Here is a 24,076-nt window from a genome sequence, read left to right as displayed (position 1 = left end):
AAAAAATAAGACCTTACACAGTCCTGAAAAGAAAAATCAAGTTGTATATAATAATCACACTTTTCAATGAAGTCCAAACAAAAACCAAAGTCTGCCAAGTACTCAACATAAAAAAGGACTTATTTACACAGCTCAAAGCTCAGGAGGAACCCTTCTATTTGTCACGCTAGTTGTTTTTTGATGCTGCTGCCTTCACTGGCTTGTCTTCAATCTTTCATACAAAGTATGTAAAAACCCTCATCGGTTGATATTAAGACAAAAATCTGTCTAATGATATTGTAGATACACCACAAAACACCATGAGCTCCATCTGAAGGGAATCTTAGAGGAAGAACTGATTTTTCTTTTTTCCCTTTTTTTAAATCCCCCATTTACCTTTATGATATCTCCATGTTTTTAATTTTTCATGCACTTTTTGCAGATCAACCTTTGAAGTTTTGTCCGTTTCCAAATCAGACCGGAAAGCGAGTCGCTAGCCGTAACGACCAGACGACCGAGGGGAGGGGGGGACCCACAGATGATTTTACAAATGAAACCAGCACTGCCACTGATTCTATAATCTAAAGGTAATACAAAGATCTCAAAAGGTATCTTTTACATCATAAATCTCTCCAGAAATTTCAACCACTGCAAACTTTCTTGTAAAGTTCAAAAGCTCACAAGGTGTCATATGAAGATATTTCTCAAAGTATCCAAGTCAAAATATTTTGTTCCAGGTCCAGTAAAAAGTTTCTCCAAATTTTTCTTTTTATAAAAATAGATGCTTTTAAACCCACATCAAAGAGGTTCTTAGCTCTTTGGCAAGGTACTGCTTTAAGAATCTTTTTTTTTTGTCTTTTTATCTGTTAATTGTACAATAAGCAACATTATGCAGCCAACCAATAACCAACTGATATTACAGGAAACAGAATACTTACAAAATTAACAGAACCGCAAATAGTTCAACGCAAGTACTTGCTAACCACCGAAGGCATAAACGCACGTGTGGCAAATCAGGACACAGAAGTACAAAGAAAAATCACTACACATAACCTTACAAGACTTACTGTTTCAAAGCAGATGTGCAACAAAATGACAAAACCTAGAGTAACATTTTAGATGGTCCATCTGTAAAGACAGCAAGAGAAGTCAACATGACAGGCATCAAGACCTGCAGGTATTTTTCTGTTTTAAAGTATAGAGAAGATTCAAAGTGTAGCAATGGGAAAAAAGAGAAGAAGAAGAAAAAAAAAAAAAGAGATCACATTGTTGGACGCTAAATATCGTTTTTCTTCGCAACACTGATTTACAAAGCTCTTGTTACTAATGTAGAAAGTTACGGTCAATACGCTTCCATTTTCTGTTTCCATTTTCTGGTGAGTTTTCTAGAAACAATCTGAGTTTCAGGCTTTGTGTGTTTTGTTGGTTTTGAATGACACTTGCAGAACTCTGTCCCCAAGGCGGTATCCATTCAAGCTGGCGATGGCCACAGCTGCCTCGTCGTAATTAGTCATGGTGACAAAACCAAATCCTTTGCACTTGTTTGTGTTAAAGTCGCGGATAACCTTGACGTTTGTGACAGCACCAAACGGCCCGAACATCTGCCAAAGGATGCTTTCATCTGCGTCCGGAGCCAGGTTGTAGACGAAGATGCACCAGCCAGTGCCCGCGTGCCCCGGGATGTTGATGCCAGCCAAGCTGGTCACCCCGTCAATGGCCATCGGGGAGAACCTGCTGTTAAAACACAAAAAGTAACATGGTTCAAGGCAAGAGCCAAAATGAGCACAAAACGGGCCATTTTATAAGACAGGAGATCGTACCAACAAGCCTAACAGAGTGTGACAAGTCTCTGCAGGGATCAGCTCTACCCACACATCGTGAGCCATGGATGCTTCTATGGCCATAAGGTGCTAGTGCCATTCTTTCATTTCAGGAATTACATAATCAGATTTTTCACAAAACACACTTCCTTCATCTTCTGCAGCAAGTCACCTGAGCAGCAACCCTCAGAATAAATGCACAGATTCAGTCCTCCAGCTACTCCCCACACATTTAGTTTGTAGCTTCACGACTGCAAAGGAAATTATTTTCTCCAAATCAAAAACTGGCAAATTATAAAGGGAAATAAATTTTATATAAATGCGGCAGTTGCCAAGAGCATAATAACGAGGCACAGAAAGGCTCTGGCCTTCGGTAAGTGTGCTTTTGCAGATTTAAGAAACAAAATTCAAAGTGCATGAAAAGCCTATGAATTATTGCAGCAGGTGTCACACAAGATTAGCTGCTCCACTTGGCCTCTCAGGGAACATCCACTTTGACAGGTGTGCTCCCAGCATCAAGGACCCACGGAGAAATTTGGCAACCAAGACGTCAGCCAACGAGCACGGCAGAGGAGGAATCGCACGTCTATTGCTGCTGGTGATGGCTCTTTGAGCTTTCAGGGAACTGGACTTCAATCACACACGAGGAAGACATTCTTATAAAACTGAACTGAGACAAACTGGTATCCCGGCGAATCCTGAAAGACGTCTGATGCAACAAAGTTTAAAACAGGACAGGGCTGTCCATAATAGATCAAGGTAAGAGTGCAAAGCTCAAAATACAAACGTGCAATTTTGTGCAATAGCGAGTAAGATTGTAAGAGTCTGCCCTTTGTTATGTAGACAAGCGGCGTAGACAGTGCTTTAATCTCTCACATGTTGTGACATTAGCTCTAGATTAAAGTGCTCCACTGCATCACCAGCAGCTGATTTTATACAGTTTCCTTATTTCAGAGAACACATTTAAAGGACAAATACCTAAACCCATTTATGTTAAACACTGAGTGGATGCCAAGCACGGCCACTAAAACAGTCACCTCAGTGTCCCCTCAGATACAGAGACTCTGCTTTGTTCAAACCATAAAGAGTCACCACATTTTGCCACGAACTGCACTTCAGATTCTCCAACATGGCAGCTGAGCAGACCACATGCTGCTCTTCAGTATTAACGTACTAAATACTCAATTAGATTAAAAGATATCGACCCGGTTAGCAACCTACAGACAATGCGGTCATGTTATTTATGCATTAGAAATTGTAAACCAAACCAGAAACGATGCCACATCAGGCAGTAAGAGCGACTTAAATCAGATAAATTTATCAGGTAGTTTTTGACATCTTCCGCTGGTCTAACACAATGGAGAGACCTTGCCCCTCCAGTCTATGCTCTCAGCATACACAGGTCTGCCTTTAGGCATCTGCAGCAGCTGTTCAATATTTACATCATGACTTACTGTGAAGACAAACAGCCTGATTCACCCACACCAACTGAATTGTGTGTATATTTGTTGTGGATGCACAGAAAAGCATTTGCTTTGAGCAGCAGTCTCATATTGAATCAGTGCCACTTTATGCAGTGTTAACTACCTACACAATGCTGCCATAGAGCTCATAGGAAATAAACAACAAAATGTATCCCATCAGCTCCCTCGCGTTAGCTCAGAATTTCCCTCAAGGATCAATTAAGGCAGACTACAGAATCTAAAACAGAAAGTCAATTTACCTTTTGACTCCGTAGGCCATGTTCAGCAGATTGTCCAACCTTAAAAAAAAGCAAAACACCAACAGACAAATTCATTTTATAAGAAAGAAACTTTTCAGGAAGCTGATGAGTTTTGACAGGATGACAAAGATGAGTAATGGGTCTGATACCGCGATTAAAGTCTGCTGTTCCACTTAAATTTCCCCAGTCATCCTTCACAACACAGCCAACAGGAGACTTGCAGTTCATACAGAAAAGGGTCAATTAGGCTGACAGGGTGGCAGCTTTAACAACCACTGACATCAATCAGAACACTGAAAATTAACACATTTTTTGGACTAACTTGCACAATTTGTTCATTCATTGCTCATCTCATTTCCACATTTGCCAAAAATCTGTTTAAACCCGATTGTGTGGTAGGCCTACGTCTGCAACATGCCGCAAAGTCAAGAATGTAATAATGGGGATGATATATTCTGCCCAGAGTACCGACGAGCTCCGACACAGAATATTTTCACAATACTGCCAGTGAGACAATTTAAATGCTAATATCCAAAAACCTCAGAGGGTCAACAAAATCAGCTTCACTAGCAGTATTATACTTTTTTGATGTGCCCCTTTTACCTGAAGCGTTGTGCCTGCTGTGCGAGGGGTCCTGGGTACCTTCGATTGGGTGACTGATAGAGCTGGGACAGCAGCGCCTGGCTGGTCTTTTGGCTCGGGTTGTTTGCAAACTTGACTGTAATGGGTTCGGTGGCGCCAGGCGGCTTCTGACAGTTCAGACCCTTGATGGCCTCCTCAGCCTCAACTCGCCGGTCAAAACGAATGAAGCCAACTCCTCTGGAAACACCTGAGAGAGCCCAGTAACTCAAGATTAGTCATACTGAGCTTTACCTGACTGTCAAAACATGAACTAATGATCAACCTTTTAAGTAGACTCATTTAATGCTAAAATGCCTTTTAATTCCCCTCCAATATGACTTTTACCATTTTACCCAGTAGTACAGTGAACTGCTTTCAAGGTCTGTCACTACACTGTAAAGTAATTTCTTACTCCAGTTTTAAAAGCATGACCTTGCAGCATGCGTGACCACAAACATTTGCTTTTTTATATTTTTATGTATTGACAGTGAAGTGTGTTCCACGTCTGGAAATTCATTAAATAACAACATACACACACAGGAGGAGGACATACATCAGCAGTAGGGGTGGGGGGGAAAATCGATACTGTGTAGTATCGTGATATTTTGTTTGCTAATAATGTATTGATACAGGGACAGCAGAAATCGCTATTTTGTTACAAACAATTTTTTCGTGGACTGGAACATGCTCTGACTTCAGAGCATGTTGATCCTTTTTCTGAGCAAGAATCCTGACATTCCTTCACTGTCCAAATGTGTTTAACTTTTTTTGGCAGCAATAAACATGACAGTTTACTTATTTTAATTTAAGATGTGTTTTATTTTAATTAAGTTTAAAACTTTTTTATTTAATGTAAAATTATATTTTGTTTTTAATTTACTTTCAAATTCTTCAGTTGCTGATTGGGCTGCATAGTTTTCATAAACTGCATAGTTCAGAATAGCTATAATTGTACCAGATGGTTGCGTTCAGTTAAGTTGGACTAGACTGTAATACAAACCGTTCAGTTTGTCAACAATAAAACTGAAATGAGAGAAAGACTGAGTGTGAGACTTTGTTATTAGATAAAATGAATATTGATAAAGTTTACCTTTATGTACAGAATTTGAATATCGCAAAATATTTTTAAAAAAATTGCAACAATATCGTATCGTGCGTTAAGTATTGTGATAATATCGTGGGATGTATGGTGATTCCCACCTCTAATCAGCAGTGACATGTATTTATGGACATCTATGAAGTAAACTTTATATATAACTAGGCTGGTAGCAGTTTAACAGCTGTAATTTCTCTGTAAAGTGACATTTTACTGTCTGTTATTAGCAGCTGAACATTAGGAAAAAGCTACATTATGTTAGCACAGATTTAGAAAAACTGATGATGCAGGTACTTGGTCTTTGACACACTAATTATTCATATTTAGTTATTCATTAAACTCAGTGATTCCCAAAGTGTGGGTCGGGGCCCTCTGTTGGGTTGCAAATGTGCTGCAGGTGGGCCATAGTAATAAAATGCAGTTTGAAATCACTCAAGTATGTACAGTTATGCATTTACATAAATAAATTTAAATAAAAACTGGTAATATCAGCTGGTTAGTTTGTGACGGTCTGACCTAAACTTACTGCACTTATACTGAAGCTTGTGTCACAGTGGCAGGTGAGTCACACATCGGCCTTAATCTTACATATGGTTGATTAGCATTAGCAATTTATGGGTGACAGCACATTTAATTTGTTTAATAACACTTTCTCCTGTACATTGATTAGAGAGGATTTAAGTTGAGGTGGGCTCCATGTGATTTAATGGCTTTTAAGTGGGCTGCATCACTCTTGACTTGCTGCTTCGACTTATTTACCCTCTTAATGCCCTGTTGGGACACCAGTGCATGTCAATCCCCTCGGTCACATATGTGACTGCTGCCTGCCAATGAGCGCAGTCTTTGCCAGTATTGGTCAATCAGGCCAGCCTCCCATGTCATTTGTGTAAGACGTTTTTGCTGCACATTTTGCTACTTTTACATTTTTAGCTGATTAACACATTTCTATTATTTCTATACATAAAAAAAAATGCAGGTTGCAATCCTGCTTTGGTGTTTGAAAGACTGAGCTGGGTTATTAATACTAAGGTAAGACCATTGAATCCTCAAGGAACAAGTGGTTTTATGTTTGAAAACTATGAAAACAGCCATTCCCATAACACACGCCAGAAGGAATAAGCTTCAGCAGTGGGACAGAACCACTGGGAAATGTCCCAGTGAAAGATTCTGTTTATCAGTGTTTCATAAGGCTTCTGCTTGACAGCTGAGGAATGGAGAATATAACTGCTCTAAATGCATTTCATTTCTTGCCATAAAACAGGCATCGCATGTACACCTTGGGGATGGAAAGAGAAAAGGGAGTAAGTGCAGGCAGGAGGGAGAAATTATGACGCATCGAGTCCTGCTACTTTATACTCAATTTTATATTCCATCTATGCATATTTATGAGCACGTCTTGTGGAAAATTGCATTTTTGGGAACCTCGTAGCAACACCTCTGATGCATTTCTCAGTCCTGGTTGTGTCATTTTGCTGGCAGTCAGGAGGGAAATGGGAGGATGGGCATGACAGAGTGAAGATGGAACAAAGACGAGGGAAAGCTGTCATGCTGTACTCACCAGTCACCTGGTCCACCAGAATGCGTGAGGTAATAATGCGTCCGTACTGTGAGAAGAGCTGCTCCAGTTCCTTCTGAGTCATAGTTTTCGGCAGGCCACTGACATATAAATTTGCATCTCTGATGGAGGCGGAGCTTGGACGCGCATAGGAAACCTACAAGTGGAAACAGTTGACGATCTCAGTATATTATAGCCAGTTTACGCACAAGCAGGTTAGGCCATCCATCACCTTTGATTCTTATCTCCGAACAGATGCTGTAACCCATTCATAGCAGAGAGAATATAAACTAACTCGCGTGTGAGTGAACTTGCAGGCCACACACAGAACTGCATCACATGATAAACTAAATACACCGTCTTCTGTAGACTACATTACTGTGTATGGCATCTCCTAACATTATAGCCAGCAGACATCAAGCCCGCCAGTGTTTGTAAAACCATCTGTATTCCAACTTTAACCATCACGTGATAACACAGTGAGACCACAAACCAGACATCCAGTACAGACCGTCGACTACGTTTGAAAATGTCCCAAAATGAGCTCAACTTTTCCCATCCTTAACCTGAGGGACCCCATTAATGCAGGTGAAAGGAAATCAGGGCTTTGCAAGAAAAAAGAAGAAAAAAAAGTGGTGTACACAAACTGCAGTGACTCGATGCGTTTGTAACATATTAGTTAATATAAAGGATGTAAGTGTTAGCAGCTGGGTTTTAGCAACATTAGCGTGGTGCATTGCCGGTTTCTGCTGCTGTCTTCCTCAGTGCAAACCTAAACACTAAAACATTTTATTATTATTATTAATTGGACACTGACAAACCAGCCTGTCCACAAGGAGTTTAACCTGTCACATTTTGTCCCTCAACTCAAAATCCTGACAATTTAAACGTCAGGCCCATCAAGAAAGCTCATCTTTCAAAATAAAACAAAATTTAAAAAAAACCCCAAAGTGTTAAAAATCGCTCTACACAGCAATGTGGCTGCCTCTTTACCTTCATCTGAACTACTCTAGAGGTTTTGTTGCCTCTGAATTCAGATTATATCAGAAAAATCTCCAGCAACATCCTAGAATAAATATGGGGCGCAAACAAACATCCATCCAGAAACCCAGACAAGTAATAGCAAAGAGAGGCAGACTCAATAATCCTCTACCAGGTCATGTGGATCAATACATCATTACACCCCTCAGCAGTCAAATTCATTTTTCTCCATGCACCATCTCATTTTCGGTTATGTCGAGATTTGTCTGATAATGCAGGAACCAAAGAAGCTGAAATTTTCAGAGCTGATGTGATAAGATGGTTTTGTGGAAGAGAATTGAGAGAATCAGACAAAGAAAGAACAGAGTGTGTGAGTGTGTTCCCCCTAGCGTCACACTCATCTCTATTCCTCTGTCATGATTTTATGGGAATAAATAAAGGTCAAGTGACCACACCTCAAAATCTGCCGTGTACCACCAGTGAAGAGTAGACTGATAACAGTAAAAGCTAAAGCCCCTACCCAGCCTCCTCCATAGTCTAACCTTCACACTTTATTTAATGCTAATATTTGCAAAGTATATTCCTCCACTTCACTGGGTTTATTTGCACTTCTGACAGGGCAGCTGGAGAGTTTTGGATGTGTGATGCATAAGGCAATGTTACCATGTTCTACTTTCAGGGATATGAACTGAGACAGGCAGCGACATGGGAGAAAGATGGGCTCCGATTTGTGGAATTGAAGCGGTATGGCTCACAACACTACATCTTCCGCTGTCGTAGCATGCCACATCTGCACAATATTGAAGTGTTAAAAACAGAAATAATCAAGCGTACAGCTTACAAATTTGGTGCTATTCAAACATCAATTTTCTATTACAAAATGTGTTTTTGCCCACAGAAATTCTCTAATAGCTTTCTGCCTGATATGAGAAGGCTAGCTCCTCGTAAGGCCAGCACAAAAAAAGGAAGAAAAAAAAAAAGTATCACATCTAATAATCTGACTCCACCATCCACAAATCCTGCAGCACTATATGAAGCAAATGAGTTTTTCCACCAGCACATTGAGTGCTACATTGCCTGATGAATGCTAATGGCAGCCACCTCCCTGTAAAGGCATACAGCAGTGCTACAGCACATGCAACCATAGAAACAGTTCTGCTCCACTAGAGGCCCAAGCAAAGCCGCCTGTGCCCAGATTAACAATAGGCTCCCTTTACACCCCACACTGCTCCAGCCTCATTATGTCTCGACTCCAACCTACAGAGCCAGATATAACCGGTAAGACATTTTTATTTATTTTTTCAAACCTGTCAAAAAGGATAACATATGATGTCTTACCTTGATGGTTTTGGTCTGAAGTCTCAAGCCATTTAAGGTATTGATGGCCTTTTCTGCATCCTTTGGGTCCACATAATTCACAAATCCATAGCCTAGGCTCTGCCCTGCAATCACAATATAAATAAAATTAATGTGACATGAAACTCAAGACAAATGTGTGCAAAAACAGGTCTTTTTAGAATCAGCAGAATTAGCATAAATGTGGTTTTACCCCCTCCCCAAACAATCTCATATCTGGCACAGCACAGAGGTCAAACCATTTCCTACAAATCTCAGGAAATTTACCACAGGTTGTAAACAAACTAAACACGCTCTTTGACAAACAGGTTTTAAATTAAAAATGACAAGCAATTGCTCTGCTTTCACACCAACTCATCTACGACAGAGCGAAGTAGCCGAGGCTCAATGTCTTCCCCTCCCGCTGCAGTTTATCTCTAAAATGTACAATAGATTGACACCCACTCACTATGTGCACAGAGGCAATTCAATTTCCTCCACCCACATCCTGGGTTTCTCTGCAATTTCACTGCCGGTCAAGTTCACCATCTCGAGCAGTTTCACCATATTAATGCAGCACATATATAAACACGCTGAATAGTATCGGAAAGTTTGGGGAAATTAAAAATAATTTAAATCTCTGACAGTGAGGCTCATGACACCATTAACCTGCACTTTGATTAGATATATTAAAGCAATGATTGCGGCAGAAGTTCTTCCTGCAGTAGCAGATTTTTTTCTCTTCAATGTAAACTTTTCTCCATCTCTCGGGTGCCCCTAATTAAATGCACGTAAAACTAGACTTTCTATTCTTTCAGTGATATATTAACTCACTCCATGCTTCAAACTGCCAAAAATATATACATTTTTTCCTACTGCCCAAAAAAAGCTCTCATTGAGACATTCGTGTCTACTGCACAATACTGTAACAGGCACCGTCACATCTGTGCACCACGATACGCTGAATTTAAAGTAATCTGTATTTAAATTTTAGATATTAAATTACTGTCCCCATCCATGCAAGTATTTTGTAATGAGAATGGACACATTTATCTCAGCATCTATCTGGTGAAGCTTTCTTGCACCAGTAAGTTGTCCTTGTTGATGCATCGCTACAGTGAATAGCTGAGGAAAGGCCATTCATATGAACCAATTCCTTACTACTCTGCACAGTTCAAAGACTGAAATCCCACTGCTGGTTAATTATAGGATTATTACTGTTATGATATTAAGATATTTCTTCATATAATCAAGCATAACGATTTAATAATAAATGCATTTTCAAGTGATAAATGTCCCTGATCTTTGGGTTTCTGTGTTGCACCTAAACAGGCTGAACTGTAACTCAGAGCACACTAAATTGTGTTTACAATAATTAAACATCCAACTATGAAATATCTCGAGACTGCTTTTCTACGCAGCTGAACTCCCTATATACTCCCATACCGCTTTAATCCATCTCACTGCTTGATCACAGCAGAACAAGCAGTGACTCACAAAGTTCATAAACTTAATTTCACCTCCAGGTCAGGGAACATTATCGCCAGGAGAAATATGCCAAGTCTTTGAAATGAGCTGGTGAAATGAAACATCTACTTGAGCCCTGAGGGCAAAATGCTTGCTGTACAATGTTCCCCTACAGACGCTCTATACGAGCATGCAAAGCTTCTGTGACACTTTCCTATGGAGTGTCTAACATCCATCGCATCCACTGTAAAGACAAGAGGCCCTTTAACAAACAACTTGTTGGCTTTCAGCTGTCATTAAAGGAGCAGCAGAGACATGCTGAGAAGCACTTTCAGAGAGCTGCACCCAGCTTCCAGTACAGACCTACTGCTATCCATAGTGGGAGGAAAATGACACAGACTAAGCTGCTTTCTGCAGCAGCAGCCAAAGCGTGAACATTTAAAGCAAAGAGGAAGCATGCATCTCTCTCTGGTGATTACTCAACATCTGATGTAGCAGCAGCGCACAGATGTAGGCTGGCTTAAATCCATTGCCAAAGGGCCAAGGGAGAGACAAAAGCAACAGAGTCTGGAGGGGATACGGTTTTATGCAGAGCTGAAACTGAGAATCATTCCTGAGAAACAACCGAGGTTCTGAATAGCATCAAGGGCATTTTATTAAGCACCAATTCAAGCTCCCTTAAAAGGATAAAAAGCACTTTAAAAGCTTATTTTCAAATCAAAAGTGCAGCTTCTATATTAAATTTAACTTGTGCATTGATAGAAACTAGAGCTCAACAGTGGGGATTAATGCCCTTTTCAGAGCTTTAATTTGCTTAAGGCAGGGCTGTTTATGCAAATGCACACAGTTACCTAAAATTTACCTTCCTTAAGCATGCTCTTTGACATGCATCTTCTGCCAGCTGGAGAGCCAAGAATTCACCATCTCCAGCTGGCTGCATTTCAACTTCAACAAAAATAAATATAATTACAAAATAGCCACACTGATCTTTTAGAGTTTGCAGCAACAGCCTTCATCTAAGCACTGATTCACTAAAGAGCCTGCTGCAACTGTCACTCAGTTTTATTCATAGCGACAATCACAACGGTCGCCTCAAAACACTTTGTGTTTCAAGGTAAAAACCCTGCAATGTTAAAGAGTGAGAATCCTAACAAGCATGCAGTTCCCTATGAGCCAAAACCTGATGATGGTAGGGTGGAAAAGCTGGGAGAAACCAGTTAAAGGGAGATTGGAAAGGAGAGGAGAGAACCACACAGCACAGAGAGACGAGCACAACAAGCACTGGAGAAGGAAGACAAAGTAGTGTCATGTAAACGCAGAGGGAGTGAAGAGAGGCGGGTGAAGGAGAAACACTGAGTGCATCGTGAGAAATCCCCCCAGCAGCCTGAACCTATAGCAACCATTGGATGCAATGGTTCAGGGTCAAATGAAACATCCTTAACTGAAAGTTTTATGAAAAAGGAAAGTTTGAAGCCCAATCTTAAAAGCAGAGAGAGGGAGCGTGTCTCCTGAATCCAAAATGGGAGCTGGTTCCATAGAAAGGCTCTGCCTCCCATTGTACTTGAGGAAAACTGAGAACCACAAGTGAGTCACCGTGCTTCCATCTCAGTCGAGTCCCACCATAGAAGAAGAAAACTAAATCTCTCCAAGATACACCTGTACATGCTATGGTTAAATGCATGTAGTGTTTACTTCAGGATAAACATGTAAAAAGTCCTGTCCCGGCACAGTACCGTGTTGAACTCCCTCAGCAACCTAAATCCATAAATACAACTCAAGCTGGTGCAACACATTTCCTTTAAAATCTCTGTAGTAAATGTTGTGAACAGTACTGAATATTACACTGAGGTCTAAGGAGGACAAAGACTAGAACACCAGACAATCATCCATCTGTGCTGCTTTGCACTCTGACTCGAAATCATTGGAAATCATTGCTCTGCAGATGATCACTCAGCTGTTTTACGTGTTTAAAAATGAAGCAAGGCTGGATCAAGCAAGGGTTTTAATTGTTTAATTACAGCTACCTGAAAAGGCTGTGCTAATTAGTGTTTTAAAGGTAAACTGACCATATTTAAAAACCACAGCATTAAGTAATGGCATGACTTCTTTGAACAGAGTCTAATAAGCATGTCAAAAGTTTGGAAGAGGCACTTTAGTCTGTTCAGAGAAATCAAGTTCTGTTATCTTTTAACGTCAAAAATCAAACTATATGCAAGGATTCAGTGTACTTAATGGACGCAGAACATCTATTTGTACAAAATATTACACACACACAACAATCTAGTGGAAAAGATATAAAACCAACATTTAAGAGCGCAAATCATCAAGCTCAAAGCACGTGGATCAAGACGAACGTCTATTTACGTCTTGTTTGAAGTGAAAATTACCCATACTAAAAGAAAAGACGAGGCAACATACAGGTTCATGTCTTGTCACCCAAAAAAAAACTCGTCCACAGAGCGCTTCTATCGTTTCCTGAATCAAATCCTACATTTCAGCTGTGGCATGCATGAATCAGGACCTCGTAGTACTTAACTGGTTTTCACACAGGGGCAGGCTGATTTCAAACAACACGTTTCATTTAGTGCCTCGCTCGGAAATTAGTTTGAGTGTTGCGTTCACACTAGCTCGCCTAAATATGCAACCTATCAAACGTTGTTTATGTTCAATCACCCAAGTAGGCTGTGCTGTACACTGATTTTAAACAGGAATCACTTGTCAAGTCAACGCAACCCATTTCACACATTAAATACATTTCTTTTATGCATGGCTACACAAGGGCATTTATCCCAAGCAAGACCAAATCATTTTTCATCATCACTGCATGCAAATAGTTTAAATTCAATAAATAAATAATAAGACCCCCCCCCCAATGCCCACAAGTACCATCCTGGGTTTGTGGTCTACTCCTTGCTATCATTTGTTTGCACCAATGAAATATAACCTCCCTGATTTACACATCTGTTGTGCCAGTCCAAAGAATCGGCTCTACAAATACAGCTATAACAGAAATGTTTTTTTAGAGAAAGCATGAGAGAATGCAGCTGGTGTAGTTGGAGGCAGTGAGAGACAATTTAGCTCGACATAGTCTGAGGATTTGACAGCATTTTTAAAAATGAAGCAGTAACTTTTGGGAATAGTAGCAACCCTGCAAAGACAGACCTGTGAATAATGATCAGGTATACACAGGAACTGAAATATTAACATGAATATTTCAAAGTGGGTGGGTGTACAGTTGACATGTTAATTTAATGTAGGTCAGAGTCACAGGATCTAAAGTCACTGCATCTCTCAGCCACCCCTCTCTCAGCCTCAAGCATCATTTCAAGGATAAGCTCTGCTCGCTCTCACCGCTGACTGTTGATTCAGAAGAAAATGCAAAAACAACAAATGGATTTTCATCTCAGGCAGAGAGAAACGCTGAAAGGTCTCCATAACCTTAACCACAAACAGCTAGTAGTGAGAATCCTGCAGCCTCGACCGTTATCTAGCTGCTCATGTCACATAGACCGTGTCACTGTGTCTCTGCCAGCTGCATTCCTCCCAAAACCTGAAATCATTTGCAAATTATCCACCTACCCAAATACAGTACACTGAACAGGATGTTCCCACAGGGAGTTTTCTGAAAATGCTGTTTCCCTACTGGCTCTAGTAGAAACCAACACATCAAAGCAGTTACAGGAACACTTAAACTGTACTTCAGGCCTCGATGAATGACAGCGAGGTTGAAAATCTTTAATGACACTGTGCAATTTTTTTTTAAATGACACAACTGTCAGTGGAACGCAAAAAACAACCCTTTGAGCACCGGATTCAAAAATGAATGTTAATATTGCTCAAATGTTCCCTTTTTGCCGACTGCATAATCAAACAGTATGTATGCTCAAGAATGAAGAATGAAGGTCTTTCTTTGTTGGTGTCAATTATTTTATGGCTCATTTAAAAAGAAGGGAAAAAACTCAGTTTGCATGCAACACAAAAGCCTACGGCACAAACAAGCCGACCATTTGTTCAAAATCTATATTAACCTGAAAAGAAAATCTAAATAGTCTAAATAGAAAAAATGCACCAATGCAAAAAAACAACAAAATAACAATGCACACATAGGTGGTTCTGCAATCATTAACCAGCGTAAGCAATGCAAACAGTTGTTACCTGTGATTTTGTCTCGAACTAGTTTACAGGACTCAATTTCTCCGATGCTCCCAAACAAACTCTTCAGTTCCTCCTGGGTCATGTTCTGAGGCAGATAGTTGACTATCAAGTTAGTTTTACTGTCCTCTACGCTCCCCGACTCTACAGGTGAGGAGCAGTTGTTTGTGATAGTTGAAGGACCGTTGCTTGTGTTGTTGCAAGTGGGCCCATTGGATAGCTGTGTTTCCATGGCAGCAATTACCTGCTAAAGAGACAGAAAGAAAAAAATCAAAACTAAATGCAAATGAAACAAAAAGCATCATAAAACCAGCAGTTAAAAAAGGACACTCTTCACACAGTAAACACTGTTTTAGTGGAACAACAACAACCACTGGTGAAATTTAAAGATTAAAGAAAAAAATGTTAATTATTTAATGCAGCACAGCATTACAGGTAATTAACCCAACAAAAATAAAATAAATAAAAAAAAACCACACTGCAAGCAGTCAATGTCAAGAGTTTATCACCACAGAAGAAACTGAGTACAGGTTTTAATCATGTCAATTTAACTTTAGCTCAGGTAGGACGACAAATGTTAGATTTTAGCAATATAACCCCCAAAAATACTGGAAGTTGAGATTGGACTCCTCCAAATTTGTTTAATTACTCTGATATTTGTTATTGCTGCTTTTATGAGAAAACAGGAGACACCCTGTGCAATAAGGCAATCTATTAATCTGCCATATGTGCAACAACTGAGGTGAGAATATTAAAAATTATCTTTCCAGGATTTTAAACTTCCTACTGCAGTAGTAACATTTCATTCACCAAAATTCGAAAATGCCAAGCCTAGAGAAGCCCAAAACCTGCAGCCATCAGTACTCTAGCATCGGGGAACAGGCCGAAACGATGCGGTAATCAGTTAAGGCAACCAGCAGCACGTTAATGTATGAAGAGTCATCCTTAATTAACAGATTCACCAGAAAGCAGAGCGATGTAATCACACCACTATTATTCTCACTTTAAATTATCATCACAGAGTACAAGGCTATAATTTTAAAAGCAGTGATGCTATAAGTTAAATACAGAGTAGACAGGGGCAGTAGAGAGTTTTAGACCATACCAATACAGTGAGACATTAAACATGGGAGCTTTTCATACAAACTGCAAAAAGGTGCCTACATTTAATACGTAAATTGATTTAGATTCAATGTTATAATACATTGGCCTGAGCACTGAGACAAAGAGGCCTTCTGGACAAATAATTTCCAAAAATTAAAATAAAAGTGCCACAGACCCCAGTCCAAGGCTCAGGCGCCCACGAACCACTTCTAAGCAGAGAAGCCACATCGCACAGTCTGACTGCCATGTTAGTTTGGAGTTGCCGTCTGAAAATGTGGACACAAAAAGTACTTCATGTTAGATCAACAACAACAAAAGCAACAGTCAGAGATGATCACATGTCAGCGTTTGGGGGGTAAAAAGGAGGCCACTTTTTTCCCCTCCCCTTTTTTTCGAACTGGCTGTCCATGCAGATTGGTGAAAACCACGAAGAAGCAAAAGGCAATGTTTCACTTAGTCACAATTCATCTACAGTAAGGAGAGAAAAGCAAAACCGAGAAGTGTAGAGTGTTCAGTCTACAGAGCAACCTGGCCACAACAGGGACAATAAGCATGAGGAATGGGAATTTGTATAATGGATGAGTGCGCTATACAAAGATGCTCACCAAGACCGCAAAGCACAAGTTAATTTGTCTAAGACTGCTAAGCCAACACATTCCTGCATTTTTTTAAAAACTCCAGGCGCACATAAGTAATAAAAGTGGAAACATCTAGGGTGAAATAATCTACATGTTTACTTTGTCTTAACATACCTGCTCTTAAAAAACAAAAATAAAACCTTAGTAGTTCATCAAGGTGACATGCAGAGCCCAAATGCGTAGTAGTGCATTCAAAAGACTGACTAACAGTGTGGCAAAGACACTTAGGACTAAAAATAAAGACAAATGAGCCAAAAACAATTCAAGCCACAGAAGTTACGTTTTAAAGTCCATCAAGACACATTATGTCAAATATCAGCAACACATGTGGCCATGTGACCTACATCTACATTCCTATATATACACACAATATTTAGACAAACAAAAGCTCCAATAATAATGCGCATAATACAACAATACAACAAAAAATTTATAGCAGTGTAAACTGACTTTAGTTTAATTCACACCATTAAAATACCTCTGTTAGCATCAAAGATCACACATTTACAGCAGGGCCACCTCTGATTTACAGGCCACAAAGCTGCATAAGGACATTTTTCCATGTTGTGTGTATAAATATGGTAATATAATATAATATAATAATATGGTAAAGTATTGTGAAATTAAAGTTGGAGACAAAAGATTCTTTTGGCTGCAGGCTAATTTTGAAAAACATTAAGTAAAAGTAACAGATGACTGCATGCAGTTCCTCATTCGTGAATTTGTTTGTTGCATCAAATGAAAATCGGCCTGCGAGCATTCTCATGCCAATTGATTTTCTCCACTCATGCAATGAAAATAGTGCTGCGATTGTCACATGGACAGGTACAAACTAATCCAATTTCTTAGTGGCAAGCTTGTGAAGCCACACGTCAATATGCCATTAGTGTTTCACCATACTTCTAAACATGAACTTAGTCTACAATTTAATGTCCAAATTTTGCGGTAAAGTTAAGAATATATTAAATATCTTATTTTCTCACATGTCATTTTATAATAAAATACATATTATTCATGTAAACTGCAGTTTCTTTTTGCCTCAACACTGCCACGACACTGAGCTGAAGGGAATAGCTGTGTTACATGATCAGTGTTGAAGTAGAATAAGGTGATGATTCACCCTATAAAACTGCTTATGGCTTATAATTACAGCTCTTTTAGTCCTTTCTGCTCTGGTTTTCTGATATGTAGATAGCCATCCATCAGTGTCACAAGAGTTTGGTATATGCACAGGGTGCCGAGATGATGGAGGGGGAAATTAAATATTAGTTTAAGAGTAGTTAGGAAGGGTTTATATCATTCACAATGTACTTTTATTTGCACAAGAGACAGAATACCCATGCAACAATGCAACACCTGTCCAAATGATGTGTATTATGTTCACTGCCCTAAATGAATTTTAAGGTCTGATTATTACAGCATCTTCTGATGTAGAAGTGGTCTGAATAGTATTAATTATCCTACCAGCTAATGAGCTAGATTATAGTAAACAAACTTTTTTTTTTTAAAACCTGTGTAAATATGAACTAGTGCACCATTCAGCAACAAACATTGAATAAACTACATGAAACTTAAGTGGTGGACAGATCAATATTTTCCTACATTCAATTTTATTTTTTTCTAAATTGAAAGACTATTCAGTCCATCGTCTGAATCCAACTCAAACAGTGGTTCTGATTTGAGTGGACCCTAAAAGCAGTCTCAGGTATTCGATGTTCAGCATTTAGAGCTTGTACATGAAGCCTCCTGGCAGTAACTTTACACTGAGATCTTTGAGAATTAGATTCTTTAAAGGAGGTTAGTGTATCTAGATTTATTACCAGAGGAAGGTCTTACATGGGTCTAAAGAGACAAAACAAGGGGAGAACAAAAAGAAAATACACAACACTGATTATGTACACAAATACACATGAACTGACAAACTGCAGCAACAGCCCAATGTCAGTGACATCAAACAGCTGTAGAACTGCTGTGGACTCTCAATTAGAAAATAATTATGACCTCAGTCTATCCAAGTGTGAAAACCTGGAGGTGTACTGTGAATGTGTTATTAGTGCGACTGCTTGACTAAAAATGACAATGTTCATGGACAGTGTTATTTATGGGGGTTTTAAGTATATCGCTGCGTCTCTTCGTGTACAGAGCAGAGATCTTCTATAGCGACGATATTCAGGATTTTGCTAGCATACGAATCAACCTGACCTTTGAATATGTCGGCTACATGTTAATACGACTTTCAGGCAGTTGCTTTCCCTCAGTTGTTGGGCAATTACTTTGTTACCAGCTAACTAAAGTCAGAATGACAAGACAGTAAAATCTAGACAACAGTCAGCTGTGCTCGAGTAATGAAGTCTCTGTGAGCACCTCCTCAGAACGGGGCATTACCAGCTGAATTTAAAATTATCCTGTGTCACGCACAATATGCTCATCCCAATGTTTCCAGATATTTGGCAGATCATAATCCATGTGTATAATGGCGTGATGCACGGTTTACTCAGAGCAAATGAATACAATGCAGTCGCAGCCTCACTTGCAGTTTCATAACCACGCACAGTGACTGGCTTTTTCTGTCTTCAGGCCAGTGATAACTCTGTCATTAGATGTTGTCATTTCTGCGTCAAATGTTTATATTTCAATTTTATGCCACAGGCTGGACAAAAGAAAAAAGAACAGTAACATTTTGGGTGATTAACTTAACGGGTATCAATTTTTATTATCAAAAAAAAATATCGATTATATTCCACTAAACAAACGCAAAATCTCTTTTAGAGAGACTTGTGAGGATGATGATAAAGGTTTAATATCTTAAACTCAAAGTTACACACTCAGTTCAACACTGCTTTTAGCTTGGCCAAGACATTTGTGCATTCATGTTGATTTTAACGTTGCATTGCACAAGTGCAAATAAATGAGTCATTTGATTTGCTGGCATGTCCCAAAACCAAGGTCGAAACCACTCGCTGCATAACCCAAGCAAAAATAGAAAACACAGCCACACAGCAAATTGCTTTTACCAACATGACCCATTACCACAGATGCATTTCACTTAGGAGAAAAACCTCAGCAGACCGTGACAGAAGATGAACCGAAGGCTGAAGAGACTCATTTATACAGTGCGATTTTGAAGTGCACAATAGGCCATATGGTTTCCAACAAAGATGCACCCCATTGCAAATTTATTTGCAGATTTGTGTTTTAGAGTTTGGTAATTAAAGGGACCGGTTAATGATTTATTTTTATTTTATCGCTACATATAAGGTGTTTTTATAAGTTAAAAAACAGTCAAGGTGACAATAAGCCAAACATCATTAGCTTACTGGAGTGCAGTGAGTCTAAAAAGAAATTATTCCCCAATGCTTAAGGTTACTCAGGCAAGCTTACAATACACTGGAGGAAACCCCAAACCATGACTATAGGCATCAGCCTTCACTTTATTTCATGAATAATAACTACTGCCAGACTCATCACAGGTTAACTTCGCTTGCTCTTGTGGACACTGCATATTTCAGGCACAGCATATAAAAAACCAAGTTAGAGTCCATGGTGATTTTTTTTTAATCTCCACAAAGTTTCAAAACTAAGACTGACATGCAAAAACCACATTCCAGTTATCCATCTCTGGATATTTCCCATTAATTTTTTACCTTGAATGTTTTAATTATTGCGCTTCAGCAATGATGCAAATGTATAAACTCACTTCCAGCACGTTCGTAAATGATTAAACTTCTGAGGTTCACAAACTGTTAATTGATCACAAAGCACACAGGGTTAAATATAGAAGTCACCAGGATGACTAAGGTGGCGAATTTCACTGGCTGACTGGGCAGATCCAACTCCTCCCAGAGGGTGAGACTGCACTGAGCAGAGGCACCGCCCCTCAGAAGTTTGCTGGATGACTGTACTGTTTATTTACAGTTTAACCATCAAATATTGATCAATAAATTATTTTTTTTTTAAAGCTTTGAGATGTACATTTGCAGTCAAAGTTTAAATTCAGTTTAAACGACAGTTCTAAGGACCCTAAATAATACAGAGAAACACTGAAGATTTTGTTAAAGACCACCAGTAATCGACTGCGTCATTGCTTAGCTGTTTTTCAGCCAGGATTCTCAGCCTGTGTCGTTTGCTGTGCTGACTTTCCTGATGAGCTCTACTAGTTTTGTTCTAATAAACTCTTAATCATAAATGGAATTCAGCATGTCCTATTTTAACACTTTGCGCATCACTCTGTAATTATACCTCCAAAATGCTAGTTGGCAGAGTTACTGAAACTACTATTGTGACTGAAACAGAGGGGATGATGTGGGAGGTAAATTTAATGAATGCTGTACAACAGTTATTTTACTAAAAGAGAAGCTGCTGAACCAAATGAGCCCAAAAATGGTGGCAGAGATGCAAAAACCAGGAACCTGCAGATGGTTACAGTGGCCTATTAGTGGTTTTTGCATTAGCGTTATGAAGGAGCCCCCAATAACAATAATAACAACAACAACAGCTTACTACAAATTATATTTTGTTCTGTTTCACAAAATCAGCTGCTACTTGTTAACATCAAGGTGTGCACGTTATTCTGCAGCATGAGCTGATATGATGAGTGCATATGTTTAAAGCTTATTAGGTTACTACAGCTTCACTATGCTGTTCCTCCGATGGAGTTAGGAGCATCACAACATCAATTTAAACTGAGATTTTAGAGTACTATTCATATTGCGGCTGATTTTTAACATGGGCGTATTTATTAAAAGACAAAAAAAAACAATGGTCATTGACATGAGGGATTTAAATCATCATTCATTTAATGAAGCAAAAAGAATTTCGCATCATAATGTTTTTGTCCAAGTTTTACTTTTACTCACATACCTGATTTTCAATAATTATACATTCGCTCAAATAGGAAGTCTGATTAGCCGGGGATCTAAACTTTTTTTGCATCATTACAATCCCTTTTAACCTGTTATTGTGTTACTATGTAAAACATTGATACACAAAATAGTGACAGCATTAGCATTGTGTGCAGTACTGTGGGGACTTGGCAGGTTTCAGAGCCAAACACTGCAGATAGTCAAACTGCAGGCCAGTGTATACAGCGCTACCTATTGCTTACCTGCTCTTCATTAGTGTTCATCTAAAATAATATTTTTCCACTTGTCTACTGTAGAACAACGGCAGCTTAAAAACCAATGACTAAAAGGTTCTGGACTTAACCCTCCCACTGCTCCTGTTTTTGTTATTGTCAAAAGTGAAACCAGTTGGGAACTGCAAAACATTTTAGCCGTTTTGTTAACGTGACAAAGGGCACACAAGCATCCTTGTGCCCTTTGATTTAATTTACCAAAAATTGCATTTGTAATTTAGTTAGCTGCTCTACAAACTGACTCCCCACACGCACAGTAACAGAAAAACAGGCCCACAGGAGAACATATTGTTGTTAAAGAAATTGACTTACTTCAATCTCATTTTGTGTTTCACCTTTTATTCTAAATACAATGCACAAACACTGGCTATTGTCCCACTGGAGATACTGCCACAAGGCAGAAATATTTCACTAGATAAACACTTGGAACACGAAGCCTGGCAAGATGCCGCTCCCCAAAAATTTCAGTCAAGGCTTTCACTGTGTGCAGCCAGCAAGCAGCTTCCTCTTAGAGCAGAGCATCTTGTTCCCCTAGAGGCTTTGCCTCACAATTTTCATCAGAAACCAGGCCCAGATAAAGACCACAAGGTTCTTTTTTGTTTTCCCATCATTGCTAAGCTAAACCCATCCACCTCCACAATTTTACCCCACTGAGCAGGCTGCCTTTTAGGACTCATTAAAGTGTAGCGTGTTTAGTTACTGGGACTTTCAGATCCCACAGCCTTCTCACAAGGGAAAAAAGGCTCTGCGCACAGCGCTGCTATGAGAAAAATACAGATTTCCAATTCAAATACTGTGAGCGCTTTTTTACTAGCGTCACTATGGCACAATGTAAAAACTAGGATAATACTGGCAAGACTTGCTTTGTTGATCGCCATTAACTTTTGGACAAAAGTCACATTTACTGACTGATCACGTTTAAAGTGGCTAAACAGAAGAGCTAAAACAGTTTAAAGCTGTTAATTCATTTTCCCTGACAATGATGAATAAAATAAACTCAATCAGTGTCATCCATGGGCCAAACTGTTGTAAGCATCAGTATCAACCCAGAATTTAGCAGTCATTCGATCCCTTGTAGAAAGTACAGGGGCTTTCAAAATGTCACAAAGATGCAGGGAGTTACCAGAGGTACTAAACTTTTGTTTCTAAGCCATTTGTCATTCTATAACCTCTGAAGCTGGTAGTGCTGGCTCTGTTTTAGCAGCTCACTGATTGTGCTAATTAATTACATAGAAAAGTGACTGAGTGGGTGTTCAGCAGCAAGATTTCACAGCTGATCAAATTCCACTGAGATACAGCTGAAAAATCAACTGCTATTGAATCAATCTCAGCATTTCCCCTCTTTACTGCTGCTTTAAAGGGTGGAGGAGCAGCTCATCCTCACAATTCCCACACACCTCACCCCAATGTGTACAACAGAAGTTGTACCTGCATCTTAAAACCAATTGACACCTATGGATAATTTAAAATCGCTAAATAACCTAACACAAGTAGCTGTGTGTCTTTGGACTGTGGGAGGAAGGCAAGGTACACCATGCTAGCGCTGCGTCAAACTGTCGAGGATGTACCTCGCTTTTTGTGCTATGGCAGCTGAGATGGGCTCCAGCCTTCCCATAACCTTAAATTGAGTAAGCCCAAGAAGATGGACAGATGTAAATTTATAAAGAAAAGCGTTTGTACACTCCTAGGATCCAATATCACGATTTTCTGTCAGGTTTCCATTTTACATCACAGCAAATTTTTGGGGAGTGAAGTTCAGACAATTAGCAAAGTGCTGTTAGCAACATTCTTGAAACGTGTGTGAAGCTTTTATACCTCCATTTTCCACATTTTTATTCAACAGATTGTTCCTTACAAGAAGACCATTTTGATAGGGCTGGGCTATATCATACCGTTCACAGTAATACCGGTGTAATGTTGGGCAACGATAGGAAAATGAAATATCGCGATAGAATATGGGTAAAACGCGCATAGGCAGTGCCTTTGTTTACATACGCATATGGCGGCGACGCAGAATGAAAAGAGCAAAAGTGGATCGTTAAATGAAACAGATGAACCAGAATTGGTTTGTTAAAATGCTGCAACTTCAGTGGTGTGGAACTGGTTTGGCTTTCGTCCATCAGATACACAACAAAGCACTGTTTTTGGTAGAGCATGCTAGCGGGCCGTCGTTATTACAGTGTTTTTTTTGGAAAATACGGCACACTTAAAATCAATCCTTTGATTTTTCTGAAAATCGACAGTGCCAGTGTGCCTTATGTATGAATTCTGGTTGTGTTTACTGACCTCGAAACGATTAATTGTCGTACACGGCGCTCGAAAATCTGTCAAATGTTTTAGTACGACTTTGCTAAGCTACGAAGCCGCACCGCTTGATGGATTGTCGGAGCAGGAGCATTACGGCTATTGTAGGTAGGCGCCTCGCAGAGTGATGCGTACTGTGCTTCAACATAATATTACCATATTTTGTG

At 39.5% G+C, this 24,076-nt stretch overlaps 1 protein-coding gene across 6 annotated transcripts in view; it reads right to left on the bottom strand.

Moving 5' to 3' along the window:
• Positions 1-242: 242 nt before the first annotated feature.
• elavl2 (ELAV like RNA binding protein 2) overlaps positions 243-24,076 on the bottom strand; it is a 30,527-nt gene continuing 6,693 nt past the window's right edge. For 2 of the 6 annotated variants that reach the window (XM_085141302.1, XM_085141310.1), the window contains exons 2-8: positions 16,009-16,099; positions 14,733-14,973; positions 9,114-9,217; positions 6,798-6,951; positions 4,126-4,351; positions 3,523-3,561; positions 243-1,713 (exon numbers count right to left, since the gene is read on the bottom strand). In XM_085141302.1, the coding sequence (XP_084997428.1) occupies positions 1,383-1,713; positions 3,523-3,561; positions 4,126-4,351; positions 6,798-6,951; positions 9,114-9,217; positions 14,733-14,973; positions 16,009-16,080 (1,167 nt within the window). In that variant the 5' untranslated portion in view covers positions 16,081-16,099 and the 3' untranslated portion in view covers positions 243-1,382. Of the gene's footprint in view, positions 1,714-3,522; positions 3,562-4,125; positions 4,352-6,797; positions 6,952-9,113; positions 9,218-14,732; positions 14,977-16,008; positions 16,100-24,076 lie in introns of all 6 variants that reach the window. The other 4 variants (XM_085141290.1, XM_085141298.1, XM_085141317.1 and 1 more) reach the window with 2 other exon arrangements.

This window comes from Neolamprologus multifasciatus, chromosome 3 (assembly GCF_963576455.1).
Source record: "Neolamprologus multifasciatus chromosome 3, fNeoMul1.2, whole genome shotgun sequence".
NCBI classification, from domain to species: domain Eukaryota; kingdom Metazoa; phylum Chordata; class Actinopteri; order Cichliformes; family Cichlidae; genus Neolamprologus; species Neolamprologus multifasciatus.
Note: the sequence above shows the minus strand (reverse complement) of the source record. Positions and strands in the feature narration are given on the sequence as shown.